Below are 14,470 nucleotides of genomic sequence, written 5' to 3' on the forward strand. Positions count from 1 at the left end.
ACCCTGGGAGATGCAACCCTGGGAGATGGAACCCTGGGAGATGGAACTCCAATCTCAAGGACCAGCGGCAGCACCTGTAGAACAGCAACACCAGCACAAACCATAGGGCTCGCGGTTCCTGAGCAGCTCCTTCCAACTCCTCCCCCATTTAGGGGTGACATCCCCATGTCACCTTCTTCAACATATGCTGGCTTAGGACCCTCTGAGGAGGCAGGATGGGGGAATGGAAAGGCTTTAAACTGCAGGCTGGGGCCCCCTTCCAAGACTTATCCTGGAGGGAGATGGGGACATCTGCCTCCAGGTAAGTCTACCTCCAGGATGAGACAGCACCCTGCTGCTGGTGTTTACAATGCGAACCAGCGGCTCTGCCCAGCTCGCACTTCAGACATGACATGCCAGCCTTATCTCCTCTGCCATAAACAAGACTTTGGTCTGTCTGAAACAAGACCAAGCAAGACAGGACTCCTCCCCTCCAGGGAGATCCCCAGGGTGACCTTTGAGTTGCCCCCTGGATATGCTGGCACCATGGCAGATGGGTGCTTGGTTATTGCCTTCTGAGGAATGAATAAAGGCACAGAATAAACATTCCAAGCTCTGGAGGATAAAGTGGGCGTTCTCTACGTTTTGCAGGTGAGGAAACCGAGGCCCAGAGAAATTAAGTGACTGGCCAAAAGTCACACAGTCTCTAGGTGCTGAGCTGGGATTTAAATTTCACTCTTATGTGGAGCCTGAGAAATTTAACAGAAGACCATGGGGGAGGGGAAGAAAAAAAAAAAGAGGTTAGAGAGGGAGGGAACCAAAGCATAAGAGACTCTTAAAAACTGGGAATAAACTGAGGGTTGATGGGGGGTGGGAGGGAGGGGAGGGTGGGTGATGCGTATTGAGGAGGGCACCTGTTGGGATGAGCACTGGGTGTTGTATGGGAACAACATAAATTTCATATTAATAAAAAAAATCCAAGTCTAGGTCTACACAGAGCACCCCCTGACATTCCAGGCTGCCTGTCCAAGATGCCAAATGAAATAGCTAAACAGTGAACCAAGTAGCAAAATATCAAAAGAGAAAGCCATTTGTGAGTATCCAACATGATACGGACATAGTGACTCGAACTCTGTTTCGGCCAGTTACAGAGCAGAGTCGGGGTCTTCCACAAGCAAAGAGAAAGAGAGGCCTGGAGACTACTATTTGCTAAAAATGCCACGTAAGCCATTCTCTTTGAGAAGTCATAGAAATACTATTAAAGGATCCAAATGGATAGGAAAATAGGTCTTTTGGAAAACTTTAAAAATTAAGCTACAGTCAGAGGCTTTGATTGCAGCACAAAGGGGTTTTGATCCCAAGAAAAGATTATATTTGAAGATTTTATTTTATTTGAGCCCAGTGATTTTTTTTTTAAGATTTCTTTAAAGCTTTATTCATTTTTCAGAGCCAGAACATGAGGTGGGGAGGGGCAGAGAGAGAGGGAGACACAGAATCTGAAGCAGGCTCCAGGCTCTGAACTGTCAGCACGGCCCGACACAGGGCTTGAACCCACAGACCGTGAGATCATGAACTGAGCTAAAGTCACATGCCTAACCGAGGAGCCACCCAGGCACCCCACTGAGCCCAGTGAATTTCAATCACTTGAAGATAAACAGGAAGGCACTTAATGACACCTGAGTATTTGTATTGTCGACAATCTTTCTGCATATGGTGTATATCCTTATACACAGAACAGCGATCAATTAGTAATCATGATGCTGTGTTTATGTCATAAAGGGTTTTATGTCTACTGTCTTAGCTGTATTCCCATTTAACTGCCCCATTGAGAAGACATGCTGCTCACCTCACAGACCAGGTACCACCTGGCTCCTGCTGGTTGGTAGCCCAGCCAAAGCATGGACATAGGCTTAGCAAACTCTAACCTCAGTCTCACGAACTCAAATCTATGCATGAAGGCAAAACCCAGAAATGCAATCCATGTTATTTCCCTCAGCTCTCTTTTATGCCATTCCTGTTCATTTCTTTGCCCAGATCGTCACCTTTTTCTTCATGGCTTAGATATCAGTGCTTGGGAAAGGTTATGCTGAAAATCAACTTATTTCATCAAGTTGCTATTTTAACAGACAGTTCCGTCCACATGGCGGACAGTGTTTTCACAGTGTTTCACAGTGTTTTCAACGGTTGTTTACATTAGCAATTACACAACCAAAACAAACTTTAACGGGGCGTCTGGGTGGCTCAGTCAATTGAGCGTGAGACTTGGGCTCAGGCCATGATCTCCTGGTCTGTGAGTTCGAGCCCCGTGTCGGGCTCTGGTCTGACAGCTCAGAGCCTGGAGCCTGCTTTGGATTCTGTGTCTCTCTGCCCCTCCCACACTCATGCTCTGTCTCTTTCTGTCAAAAAATAAACAAACATTAAAATTTTTTTTTAAAAAAAAAAAAAAAAAAAACTATAACAAAAATTTACCACCGGAGCAGATGACACTTCAGAGCAACACTGGTGGTTGCTAAATTCTAACGCATGTACAGGTATCCCCCCCTTTTTCGAAAGTTCACATCACACCACTTCGCTTTTAGGAAAAGATCTACATTAGCAACTGTTTTTACTGACCACGAGCAATCTGAAGAGGATTGTCCCTTTCACGAGAAACAGCGGAAAGGAAAACAGGAAAATAGTTTCAACGAGTGAAAAAGGAAAAGAGCTTCAGCATTGGTTTTGCCGCCAGGCTTTACGCAGGCAGGGTGCACGCTGAGCAGCGAGTAGCGCCCCCCAGCTCCTTCCCCGGGAACTACACTCAGCCTCTCAGCGTCAAGCCACGGAAGCTTTGATGTTTCTCTCTCTGCTTTGTCTTGATTTATTTTGTATACCCACTAGCAAGATGTGTGGTGGGTATTAGAAAGCCTAAGGGAGGATATTTTTAGGCTCTGGGAATACTCAAAATTTTTTTCTACATAAATTAATGGCAATGGCTTCTTCACTTCATACAATTTTGGCTTAGGAAAGTTTTTATAGGAATGCTGTACTTCCGGATTGCAGGGGAAGTCTGTATTTTAAAAGCATAGTTATAAATGGTGTGCTTCGGCCACCATGTTTTCCTCCTGCAGATTTGCCAAAGAAACACAAAATAAATTTCCAACGCGTCAATTATTTTGTAAATAAATAAATCCTGTTTTGAGAGGAAAACCCTACAGTGTTTTTAGAAGTTCTGGAGGATCCGCAGTGTGTGCCAGTGAATGGTTAATTGTCACATTATTCAGTAAAGCTCAAGCCATTAAGTGCGTTAAGCTTCACAATGGACAGAATAAATCAAAACCGTCTGAAGCTTGAGGTGAAACCGGCTTCACTGGGGCTGGTGTTTGCATTGCTGGATGGTGACATGCATGGCCATGGAACCAGAGGGCCAGACTGAGAAGATGAGAAATGGAAGCTGGGTGGTAGTCCTCATCGGGCCCTCCTCCACAGGACTTCTTTATTTCATTTTAAGTGTCTTATTCTCTCAGAGTAACGGACATGCCCATTCAAATGTGTACATACATCCCAAAGGGAAATAAATATATGGAAATTTTCTATCATTGGTCACTTTGAAAAACTTAATAAGAGCTTTCTCATAACTGACTACTGTTGGAGCAATTAATGTAAATCCGAATGTATTAATTTCTCTCCCATTTTTAACTTTCCTTACCTAGAGCTCTCAGTAGTGCCATCAATATATTGAGTGCTGATAGAGATTCGACAACAGATTCTATCATTCTGGTGTGAATTGACTGCCTTTAATTGAGTGAATACAGTTTTGATAAAAACTCCTTGCTAAACTAGAAACCTGACATTTTAGGGTCATTTAAACCCTACAGAGCTTTGAATTTCTTTTTGCAAAATATATTCTAGGACTCAGACCATTTAAAACTAAGTTTTTACATTTCTCAAATATTTAGCCCCCTACTGATAGATTTAGTCCCCTACTTAGATTTAGGTCGAGCCACCCCAGTAGAGTGCCATGTAACCTCTTTAAGTCATCAAAGCTAATCTATTTTAAATTGCATCTCGTAATACCATAACACACTGAAGTCATAGTTTAGCAAACAAATCCAATAGATTCTCAACAAATGACTTATATAAGGGATATTCAATGAGTTTGGATTTATTTCTCCACATAAAGACCACAAACAAGCAAACAACAGTAGCTTCTCCAAACACTGTATGTTCTTCTCTAAGAGAATTACCCCTGGTCATTGGTTCATCATCCTGACAGCCCTAATTGTCTAGAAGATGCACTTGTCCATATTTATAACAACTGACAGGATTTCAGTTTATTGCTTGTGACATTTGTCTAGACCAGAAGGACAACGTCTACTACAGAAAATTCATTTTGGGAAGCCAGGCAATAGTTCGTATTTCAAAGGCCAAAAGAATAAAATGAATTCAAAAGATGTATTGCCTCGTGTGGTTTAGTGACAGAAAGTGTCAATTCATTCTTAAGCAGAACAAGGTAAATAATCATAACCAAACTATTCTTTGGATAGCCTTTCAATCATTTTGCTTTATTCTAGAATATTGCTTAGTAAAGAGCATTGCCCGCTTTCTATTGCCTGACACATTCTGAGGTTACAAGTACAGAGGTTTGCAGGGAAATAAAATGGGAATTAGCTTCACTCAAATTACCATTGGCATTTCTGGCCTTTCCACTGGTGATTTTGGAACTCCACGAAGAAACGTCAGAAAGAGTTTTATCCTTTGCCGACAGAGACAAAATCAGAGAGGGCATGGAAACGAATTCCAATTAAATTTGAACGTTGGAGCCTGAACTCTGTCTGTGTATCTTAGATGCCTATTTAGCAACATAGAAATCATATGCAAAGACACTATTATTCTGACTTTTAAACAGACAACAACTGCTTTAACGTTTCTAATCATAAAAATAATCCCTTGCATTTGTGAAGTGCTTCTCCTTTTACTAGGGACATATATCAGCAAGGTCATAAACGGAAGTATAATTTAGGGAAAATCAATAGAGTTAACAGGAAAAATACCTACTGAGTCATACCTTGCCGTTTGGTAATATTAAAAGTAAATGCATTAGCATTCGATCCTCATCCCTGCCCATGACTATCAGAACAGCTCACATTTTTAAATACAGGCCTTTATCCTAGCCAGGCATTAACATATATTCCAGAAAAGTGTCATCTCACACGCATACCGCAGTTTTCTTCATCACTGTCATCGTCACAGTCAGCCTGGCCATCACACCTTCTAGAAGCCAGAACACACCGTCCAGAGCCACACTTGAAGTGACTAGGTGAGCATTCTGTTAAAAACAATAAGCCACTTTATTGTCGCTGGACAGAAAACCTGGAAGCATCAACTGATCTATCCATTTACGGGTGGGCTATTGCCAAGGAGCTATTCCTGAAGAGAAGATGGTCTTCCACAAAGCTGAGCCAACCAAAGGTAGCTTGGCTTTCTCTGCTTGCTGACGGGGATCTTTTTCCTTCACCCTTGGCATCATCTCTCCCGTCAGTTGTTTAGTGTCTTTATGCTTTCCAGCAATTAACTACCTTCCCGAATGGACAAGCTTGTCCATTCCACAGATTGTCAGAGCCTGAAATAGCCCATGGAGACAATGCTTCTAATGACACCTTGATGTGTCCAACTGTTTCCAGTTCTAATCCTTCCACCAGGTGGGCAGGTCCCGGATTCCCTTTCTCTACCTGATGAACCTATGTTGCCAAGGTCTCTAAAAACTTTAAAGTAACCAAGGCTCGATGTTCACCATTACCTACAGGAACCCTAGGATAAAAGCCGCCTATAATGGGCTCTGTGAGTTGAGTATGGTTAAGATAAATACCTGGAATATTACATACATCTCTGCAATTTATTTTTAAAATGAAGACAACGTTTAACAGATAAGCACCACATTCTTCAATGAATCAAGTTCATAGACTCACTCACCCATGCCGCCTGATTGACAACTAAATAGAACACAGCAAGAACAATAACAACCGGGAAACTCAAGAAAGGAGCTGATCTATTCATCCATGTTAGATAACCGGCGGTAATTGATTTAAAAATTAACCTTCCACATCTTCATCAGGCATTAGGCAAGTTTGGTTGTCTGAATTTTCCTCTGGAAATTGATTGCAATCTGTGTCTTCAGGCCACTGCAGGCCCACGATCCCAAGAACAGACTCACAGTGTTCTTTGGAGTGCTCACACAGTGCTCTGAAAGAGAAAGAAAGAGTAAACATGAGTAACAGAAATAGCTACGTCTGAAATGGTATGTCAGGAATATACGTAGGGTTCTAATTCTGCACGAGTGTGGGTCTATGTGTGTATCTGGTGTGTGTATATACCAGTATAAATGCACAGATACGTAACAGATATTTGGGAAAACAAAGAGTAATACCTCCACAAGGGAAATGCATGCCAGAAACATAATTTCACCAAAAGAAACTTCATTGCAGAAATAGAAATAAAAGTTTGCTGTGTGTGTTTTTATTGAAATGTATTTCACATATAACATGATGTATATTTAAGGCAGAAAACATGTTGATTGATAACATTTATATATTATAATGTGATGATAGAACCTCCATCACATCACATAATTACCATTTCTCTTTTGTGGTTGAAAAATTAAGATCCAGATTCTTAGGAAGCTTGATGATTATAATACAATACCTTTGTCTATATTCACTATATTGTGCATAAGATCTCCAGAATCTATATATCAACTAGTCGCAAGTTTACGCACTTGAACAGCATCCAGAACACAGATACCCTTCTGTTCTCTCTTCTGTCTTCCAAGCAGACACATTCTCCAATGCTTTTATTCCAAGTCAGGAAGTTCCCAGCATCGGTTTGGAGAGTCGGCCACCAAGGGTCATGGCATCTATACCATACCCTCAACCGCAGAGTTCTCTTCCTCTGGCGAACAGCCATGGGAGCCATTCCATGTGCCAGCTTGGCTTACCCAAGGCACTGCCATCATCACTTCAACTTGAATCAGTAGTGTTGACAAGTTTGGCACCTCCCCCCAAACCCCTCTACACTGAGCTCAAGTCGGCTAAAATAAAATGTGTTTGTTTCTTTTTGAAAGAAAATCTACACTAAGCATTGTGCTAGGTGCTTTCATTTGTGTTATCACATTTGTACAAAGCATATATATATGTATATATATATGTATTTTCTTCTTTTGAGAGAGGGAGAGAGAGAGAGAACACGTGCTTGCCAGTGGGGGAGGGGCAGAGGGAGAGGAAGAGAATCCTAAGCAGGCTCCACGCCCAGTGCCGAACCCTTCTCAGGACTCAGTCTCACAACCATGATCATGACCTGAGCCAAAATCAAGAGTCTGATGCCCAACCTACTAAGCCACCCAGGAGCCCCTGTACAAAGTCAGGTATCAGCCTGTCTCACAGGAGATTTCTTTACTTCCGGTGGGGGAAGAATGGTCTTGCCTCAGCACATTACCAAGAAATGAGTTACATAATTAAAAAAGAAAAAGAAACATAACCAAGTAAGTTTCAGGCAAATTTTTTATTTCCTTTCAAATGTATTATTTATTTTCAGAAGTTTTCAACTTTAAACTATTAATTTCAACAAAGGTCTCGGTCTCTCCCTCGATAAAATGGGGCAGGCCTTCTAGAAGGGTCAGCTCCAGTCTGGCCAGAAACTGGTAGGGAAAGGTTGACAATAGAATGAGGGAAAATTTCAGAGAAAACTCTGTCTACATTTACTCTTGCACAAGGCAGAGCATAATTTAATGCTGGTTTAGCCTCAGAATTTGGGGCAACAACAGATCCATGGCATTTCCACATTAGTTTTGCAAAAATGGGAAATTCAATAGTGTTCAATAACCCTCTGTTAGACTGAAGAGTGTTATTGTAGATTTATAAAAAATGTATATGACTTAATTGCTGCGATTTTAAATTAGCCATAGGATACCAAATTACATGGAACATTGTCTAGTGCCTGACTCTACCACTTCCTATTTTTTCCATAAAATGGAAATAACACAAGAATACATTAAAATAAAACAATAGTAGTGCAATAAGACAATACAATCAAAATAAGACAATGCAGCCACAGGCAGCAGCCTTGATGGTGGGGGCCTCTCTCAGAAGGACATTTTGAGAAGGAGACAGCAGCAGTACCCTAACATTTAACACATTGTAAGGGCTCGAAAATGTTAAGTTTTTCAGGCTCAAAAGATTTTTTTAAGAATTAAAATTTTAATTTTTAATATTTAGTATTTTTAATATTTATTCATTTTTGAGAGAGAGAGGGAGACAGAGGGTGCGTGGAGGTGGGGCAGAGAGAGAGGGAGACACGGAATCTGAAGCAGGCTCCAGGCTCTGAACTGTCAGCACAGAGCCTGATGGGGTGGGGGTGGGGCTCAATCTACAAATCCTAAGATCATGACCTGAACGGAAGTCCCGACACTTTACCGATGAGCCACCCAGGTCCCCTTTAAAGACTTTTTTTAATGTTTACTTTGGAAAGAGAGAGAGAGAAGGAGTGCATGCATGCGTAGAAGGGGAGGGGTAGAGAGAGAGGGGGACAGAGGATCCCAAACAGGCTCCGCACTGACAGCAAAGAGCCTGATGAGGGACTGTAACCCACGAATGGTGAGATCATGATCTGAGCCGAGGTCAGACACTTAACTGACTGAGCCACCCAGGTGCCCCTTAAAATTTTATTTTTAAGTTATGAGTCAGGGGGCGCCTGGGTGGCTCAGTCAGTTAAGCGTCTGACCTTGGCTCAGGTCATGATCTCATAGTTCATGGGTTCGAGCCCCGCATCAGGCTGACTGCTGTCAGTCAGTGCAGAGCCTGGAGCCTGCTTCCAACTCTATGTCTCCCTCTCTCTGCCCCTCCCCTACTCGCTCTCTCTCTCGCTCTCTCTCTCTCAGAAATAAATAAACGTTAAAAAAATTTTTCATGAAATTTTAAGATCAATAAACAAGATTGGCAAAAGCAACATTGCTTCATGAACAATCAGTATATTAATCTTGAACGAATATAAAAAAATCTTACGAACAAATAACCAAAATGCAAAAGTCATTTTGAAAGCCACTGAAAATGACAGATGTACTTGTAGATACGAGAAACAGAACGAAAGTGTCTGAAGAAAGTTCACTAAAATGTTGATTGAATAACATTTCAGTCTCATCTTGGGCATTTTAATATGAAACATAAGCCCTGAAATTATAAATCATATGTGCATGTTAATTTGTTCCAGAGAATACTTCATTAGGGACATTTTTTATACATATGAAAAGAAAATCAAGGCAAACATTTTTAACGTATCATCAGAAGTGATTATTCACTATCCTTGACCTTGCTTAGCAAAAGTGGAATAAAATTGAGAAATAAATTTTTCACATAAAATGGGTAGACGTTTTATTAGCGATACTTTAAAAGGCATTTTCCAGAAGTTTCCAGAATTATGTCTGCACAAGGCAACATTAACTTTTACTCTGGTTATCCAGTTCCCCAACTCATTTTGAAATTTTATTGCTTCCTGTCCTCTATAGATGCCCCCCTCCTTGTCATCCGCTTGATATTGGGTATTTAACTTATTGTTTTCCCATCTGTCCACTATATTGATATCACTGCTTTTTCTTAAAGCTCTAAGCGACTTCTGATCCCAGCATAGAGCTTCCATAGTTACCGCTCACATTTGGACAAGCGCATCTGTATATTCACCCCTGATGGAAAAAAGTGCGAGGAGTGCAGTGGCCCGCCTGTATGACCACCTCTTGGAAAGCCGCCATCTCTGACTACGTCACAACCCACGGCACAGGACAGGAACCACCTGCCACCAGACAGTAGTGTTCCTCTCCTGCCATCAGAGCTGGTGTTCATCAGATCTGCCAGTCAGAAGGTGCCACCCTGATGCACGTTCATTTACTTTCCCAATGACCCTACCCAACAACCTCCTCTCTTGATTTCACAGACAGGAGTAGAAGAGCCAACGCTGAGAGAGACGGGGGAATCTGTCCCTGGCCACAGGGCAGCGAAGGAGAGCCAGGACGTGGCCCAGACAGTGGACTCCGGAGTAGTGCTCTTACCCCAAAGTGGGGTATCGCTCGTTCTAAATCCAAGCCGCAAGCTTGAAATTCTGCCCCTTATTTCATCCCAGCAAGCAGGAAAACGTCAGCAACGTGCGTGCCTTGTCCAACCTTCAGGCCACTCCTTATGTAATGTCCCTAACTTTTTTTTTTTAATTTTTATTTATTTTTGAGAGAGTGCAAGCAGGGGAGGGGCAGAGAGAGGAACGGAGGATCCGAAGCAGGCTCTGCGCTGATAGCAGTGAGCCCGACGTGAGGCTTGAACTCACAAATCGCGAGATCATCATGTTCCACTGACTGTGCCATCCGGGTGCCCCTATGTCTCCAACTTTTGAGTGCTATCAGGAGGCCGCATTTTGCTTATTTACTTTTAATATAACTTATTGTCAAGTTAGCTAACATACAGTGCACACACTGTGCTCTTGGTTTCGGGGGTAGATTCCCGTGATTCATCGCTTATATACAACACCCAGTGCTCATCCCAACAAGTACCCTCCTCAATGCCCATCACCCATTCTCCCCACTCCCTTAGCACCTCCCCCCAATCAACCCTCAAGTTTGTTCTCTGTATTTAAGAGTCTCTAATGGTTTGCCTCCCTCACACTCTGTTTGTAACTATTTTTCCCCCTTTCCCTCCCCCATGGTCTTCTTTTCAGTTTCTCAAGTTCCACATATGAGTGAAAACTTTTGATATCTGTCTTTCTCCAACTGACTTATTTCACTTAGCATAATACTCTCCAGTTCCACCCACATTGTTGCAAATGGCCGGATTTCATTCTTTCTCATTGCCAAATAGTATTCCATTGTATACATAAACCACATCTACTTTATCCATTCATCAGTTGATGAACACTTGGGCTCTTTCCATGATTTCGCTATTGTTGCAAACGCTGCTGTAAACATTGGGGTACATGTGAGGAGGCAGCATTTTATTTTATTTTATTTTCTTAAATGTTTATTTATTTTTGAGAGAGACACAGAGCACGAGCGGGGGAGGGGCAGAGAGAGAGGGAGACACAGAATCCGAAGCAGGCTCCAGGCTCCGAGCTGCCAGCACAGAGCCCGACGCAGGCCTCAAACCCACTGACCGCGAGATCATGACCTGAGCCAAAGTTGGACGCTTAACTGACTGAGCCACCCAGGTGCCCTAGGAGGCAGCATTTTAAATACACCCACGTTGCCAGAGAAAGAGGCAGATACACTCCATCTTCCGTTAACTCACATTTTAGAACACTTCTTGATCCACCAAAATGAAACGTGGATGATCTTATTGGATTAAAGTCTGTGAACTACTATCAAAGGTAGTTCATGCCTCCGCTGTGTGGTACTTCAGCAGTTACTTCTTACTCAAATATTCATTTTAGAATTCCTACTTCTTTACCATTTCAATGTATAATTTGTTAAATACAGAGCTCCTTAGCAACATGGACTTTGTCTAAACTCAAACTTAGTCTCTGCTCCCTTGGTTCTCCCTGAGGGGAAGTGAGGGTGCTTGGGGGAGACCCCACTGTGTTACCTGCAAGGTGGAATACGCTGGCTTGTGTTCACATCACACTTTGGTACCAAGATGGTGCAAGCAAAGAACATGAGGTATTTGTAACAGTTGGTTTGAACAAGTGCAGGGAAAAGGGAGGACTCCCAGCTGATGGAGGCTTCTTTTTGAGTCCTGTGGCCAAGGTAATTTGGATAATTTGTATGGTTGTAGGGCAAATTCATGCAGAGTTCCAACGTAATTGGTTCACATTGACCTAACAAGAAAACAAAACACACATATAGGCATGTATCTATATATCTATGTCTACATCTATACCTATAGTAAATTTCATATGTAAAACAATTTCTTAAAAACTTACAAAATTGAAATATATCTTATCTTCTTTTAAAAAAAATAACTAAGACTGGAACACAAACAGTATATAACTTGCATCAAAAGGTAAATCATTTGGTTGAAGAACTTCCAAACCAGGAATCATTTCTGTATAGGTAGCTGCTAGCACAGTGCCCAGTATGCATGTCATAGAAAGTCTTTTTTCATTTTTCCCTTGGCTCAATCTATCTGAAGGTGACGCTCTTTTTTTTTTTTAACGTTTATTTATTTATTTTTTTTAATTTTTTTTAATGTTTATTTATTTTTGAGACAGAGAGAGACAGAGCATGAACGGGGGAGGGTCAGGGAGAGGGAGACACAGAATCGGAAACAGGCTCCAGGCTCCGAGCTGTCAGCACAGAGCCCAACGCGGGGCTCAAACTCACGGACCGCGAGATCATGACCTGAGCCGAAGTCGGCCACTCAACCGACTGAGCCACCCAGGCGCCCCAAGGTGACGTTCTTTTAGGTTTCCTTTTACCCATTTTGTCTTCTGATTTATTACTTCCTTTTTTGTTTTGTCTTTAAGTAGATTTCATGACCAGTGCAGAGCCCTACATGGGGCTTGAACTCACGACCCTGAGATTCCAAACCTGAACTGAGATCTGTAAGATCAAGACTTGAGCTGAGATCAAGCGTTGGACGTTTCACCAACTGAGCCACCCAGCACCAAAGTGTAACGCTGTAAAGTTGGCATGAGAATGAATACAGGGTGGAGAGAAGAGAAAGACACAGAGGAGGTGTGGGGCTGGTTCAGTTTATCATGTCCATTGATTTATAAAGAGGGGTAACATTAAATATTTGGATTTCATATTACAAAAAACGAATATTCGTCCTAACAATAAAAACAACGCAAGATGTGTAAACAAAAAGTTCATGATCTCCCTGCCCTCCTTCCTCTCACTGACCCTCAAAGCCAACAGACTGGGTTTGAGCCTTCCATGCCTTTCACTGGCTTGTACAAGCAGTTACATACAAGCATTTACATACAGGCATTTACATACAGCATTTACATACATGCATTTACATACAAGCATTTACATAGAAGCATTTACACACATAGAAAGAGGTTGCTTGTTTGCTTCTGCCAGAGTGGAATTATGCCATTCCTATGATTCCTCAATTCACTTTTGTTGCTTAATTATTAATCATGACCATCATATAAGTCAGTAGATGCAACTCTAACCATATTTTTCCTGATTTCTTTAGTGTAATTTTACAAAAATGGGATGACTCACATGAATTTTTGATGCAGTCTTTTCTTTTTCTTGTGTAAACCTTTCTAGCTTTTCCTCTACCGCCCTATCAAGTTTTAGCTTTTTATTGGTATATTTTATTATATGACTAGCAGACCTATCACATGGATATTTTTTTCTTTTCTATATGTGGAAACTATATCGCTAATGATTTGAGATGAAGATAGAAGCTTTCAGTGTTTCCGAGCCAAGGAAGATGAAAGGGTGAAGTTGTGATCATACATTATTCTGGAGATCTCTACTGAACGTGGTAAGGGCGACCGAAACTTGTTAAGGAATCCTCCATAGAGTGCTAAGCAATATAAACTCTCAAAATATCTATCAACCTCACATTCTATGATTTACAGCATCAATAAGCTTTTTTATCTTAAGGATTATTCACTCACTCACTAGTTTGATTTATGACAGCCACTAGAGGGCAGTCGTGTCACAAACGTGAAGACGTTTAATCCTGCAGGACTGTTTCAATGCGAGTTTGATGCCGTGCTCATTAGCACATTTTCCTGAACATAGATGAGATTTAATAAATATCTGCTGAAAAAAAAATTGATCCTAATTGAGTCTTAATGATATCCAACTTTTCAAAGTCTGAAAACATGTTTGTTAAATTCAACCTAAAGAGGGGATTGTTAACTAAATGATGTTACATCCTTGCCACGATGAAGCCGTTGGAAATCGTGTATTTTTTTAATGTTTATTTTTGAGAGAGAGAGACAGAGACAGAGTGGGGGCGGGGAGGGGCAGACACACAATCTGAAGCAGTCTCCAGGCTCTGAGCTGTCAGCACAGAGCCTGATGCAGGGCTCAAACTCACGAACTGAGATCGTGACTTGAGTGAAGTGAAAACACGTAACTGAGCCACCGAGGCGCCCATGGAAATCATGTATTAAATGATGGTCATTTACATGAGAAAAACGGCACTTTCAACATCTACTGGCATATACAAGATTCTAAGATTCATCTTTGCCTCAAACTCTATATTTATTTTTATCATTATTTTTAATGGTTTGATGAGTTTTATAAGGTGAACATCCCTGTACCTACCACCCAAATCAAGAAATTGAACTTTGCCAGACATCCCAGATGACCCTCCATATACCCTATCTTCTATCAAGCTTCTCCTTTCTCCGCAGAATAGCAACTGAGTTCATAGTTGTCACCTTAGCCTTCTTACAGTTTTATTACCTAAGTGTGCACTTCACCCTAAATACTAGAGTTAAGCCTTGCCCATTTTTTAAAACTTGTTTTGTTTTCCCCTCCATCCTTTAATTTTGTTCAAATTATTTAAATATTTTTTTT

General features: G+C 41.5%; 1 protein-coding gene across 5 annotated transcripts in view; it reads right to left on the reverse strand.

The window, feature by feature from the left end:
- Positions 1 to 14,470, reverse strand: part of CORIN (corin, serine peptidase) — a 251,746-nt gene that overhangs the window by 58,565 nt on the left and 178,711 nt on the right. For 4 of the 5 annotated variants that reach the window (XM_049632007.1, XM_049632005.1, XM_049632003.1 and 1 more), the window contains exons 11-13: positions 11,565 to 11,796; positions 6,053 to 6,198; positions 5,177 to 5,284 (exon numbers count right to left, since the gene is read on the reverse strand). In XM_049632007.1, coding sequence (XP_049487964.1) covers positions 5,177 to 5,284; positions 6,053 to 6,198; positions 11,565 to 11,796 — 486 coding nt within the window. The remainder of the gene's footprint in view (positions 1 to 5,176; positions 5,285 to 6,052; positions 6,199 to 11,564; positions 11,797 to 14,470) is intronic. The other variant, XM_049632004.1, reaches the window with a different exon arrangement.

This window comes from Panthera uncia, chromosome B1 (assembly GCF_023721935.1).
Source record: "Panthera uncia isolate 11264 chromosome B1, Puncia_PCG_1.0, whole genome shotgun sequence".
NCBI lineage: Eukaryota > Metazoa > Chordata > Mammalia > Carnivora > Felidae > Panthera > Panthera uncia.